At 41.2% G+C, this 1,698-nt stretch overlaps 1 protein-coding gene across 1 annotated transcript in view; it reads right to left on the bottom strand.

Annotated features, from left to right (window-relative positions):
* The window catches only part of LOC118413625 (tripartite motif-containing protein 3-like), a 25,461-nt gene that overhangs the window by 13,953 nt on the left and 9,810 nt on the right, over positions 1–1,698 (bottom strand). Inside the window, exons 6-9 of the mRNA XM_035817151.1 lie at positions 1,496–1,671; positions 1,174–1,346; positions 527–637; positions 201–288 (exon numbers count right to left, since the gene is read on the bottom strand). Of these exons, the coding sequence (XP_035673044.1) occupies positions 201–288; positions 527–637; positions 1,174–1,346; positions 1,496–1,671 (548 nt within the window). The remainder of the gene's footprint in view (positions 1–200; positions 289–526; positions 638–1,173; positions 1,347–1,495; positions 1,672–1,698) is intronic.

The raw sequence follows: 1,698 nt of genomic DNA, 5'->3' as shown, positions 1-1,698 counted from the left end.
TTTAAATATCCGCTGCAGTCATTTCAAGATCTACAGTTGTCGCATCTTAATTTTTTTTCCCTCAACCATAACTAGTGTACAGAAAAACAAATAGACAAAGTACACCTCATCATGTCTGCACGAGATGTCACCAAGAAACTTTCTCCAGTCTCTAGACAAGGAACAATATAGTCACTAACAACAGGGTAGACCAGGCCCACCTTGCTTATAAGCTCAGAGGTAGACCTGACAATTTCTGCCTCTGCCCGGTTCTGTTTCTCCAGAAGAAGTGACAAGGCCCTGTCGAACCTGGACACAGGAAAAACACTCAACTTTCAACATCATAAACACTCTATGACTGCAATGTTTATAATTGTGGACACTTAACAGACACATCAACAACACATGGTGGAACCACAAAACACATAACTATGACAACAAGCACAACAGGTCTGTAGAAGTTATATGATTATGCATAAATGCAGAAGCTCACCTCCCCTATCAACTCTAACATACCCCTAAAATTTCAACACACTGTTTATCATACCTGTCCCTTTCACCCTCCAAACTCTTTAGTTTCTTTTCCAGCCCAGTGATACTGGAGCGTAGAGTCTTCCTGTAGCTCACTGCTATCTCATCTGGGGACTTGTAGTTATTCCTGAAACAGTACCATGGGAACGCAGGGAATGAGGGATGCAGAAAAGAACTGTTTCAGCACTTTCACAAGTCAATCAGTAACACCATTTACAAGACTCTAAGTAAGACACTAATGAGTAAAGACACACACTACTGGTAGTTTCCCCAGTGAAGTTACCATTTTGCAAGGAAGACATGGAACTTTCTGTTTTCATAATTGCTAGCAAGTTATACGATAGTACATTTGTAATGATAGACGCAAACTCCTCATCTGTTGATAACCCTGATATGTGGCCAAAAGTTGATTTTACAGTTTTGTCCAGCTTGTACCTTTAATCAAGGGGGTTAAACCTCCTTTCTTCGATGATTATCAAACTACATGATGCAAATAGTACAAAAACAAGTGAATAACTACTTTTAAATTTCATGATTGAAATGCTTCAGCAACAATTTGCCATTCATGTAATTTACACACATGAATTGCATGACAGGAAGTCAATATCTAGTCAATGTTTTTCAACCTGGTTGTCATGGGAACTAGGTTGAAACCATAATCACCTAGGGATTGTTGTGTTCTCCTCTACACATTTGCTACAGCACAACATCCCTGAGGTCTCACAGAAAAGTTCCAGGATCTCCCCCTGGTGTTTAGTGCAGTACAATGGCCTCTTCTGAGCCTGTTGTTGGCAGAAGAACTCAGAAATGTCTTGCATTCTGTGCCTGCGGAAAATCTGGGAACAAGAAATATATGTTGACTATTAATTCATCTAAACTCAAATGTCACATTTGTCCTCTTGGAAAATGTAGTGAACACTGCTGGAATCTTGGGCAGCTAACAAAAATGCCTGGGTGAAAACAAATGCTTAGCAGTGCCCCCTACCTGCATGTGCTTGTGAGCAGCATGACAGTTGACACAGAGGAACCTCTGGCAGTCCAAACAGCGGTGTGAGGCCTCTAGCAGGTTGTCACAGCTGGTGCACTTGACAGTACCCTTTGCAGCACAGGCTACTGACTTCGCATTGATGATGTTTGCAACAAGGATATTGTCTGGCAGGTCTACAAAAAAACAAGCAAGGAAAAGTT

Source organism: Branchiostoma floridae, chromosome 4, assembly GCF_000003815.2.
Source record: "Branchiostoma floridae strain S238N-H82 chromosome 4, Bfl_VNyyK, whole genome shotgun sequence".
NCBI classification, from domain to species: domain Eukaryota; kingdom Metazoa; phylum Chordata; class Leptocardii; order Amphioxiformes; family Branchiostomatidae; genus Branchiostoma; species Branchiostoma floridae.
The sequence above is the reverse complement of the archived record's forward strand: the minus strand, read 5'-3'. Positions and strand labels throughout refer to the sequence as shown.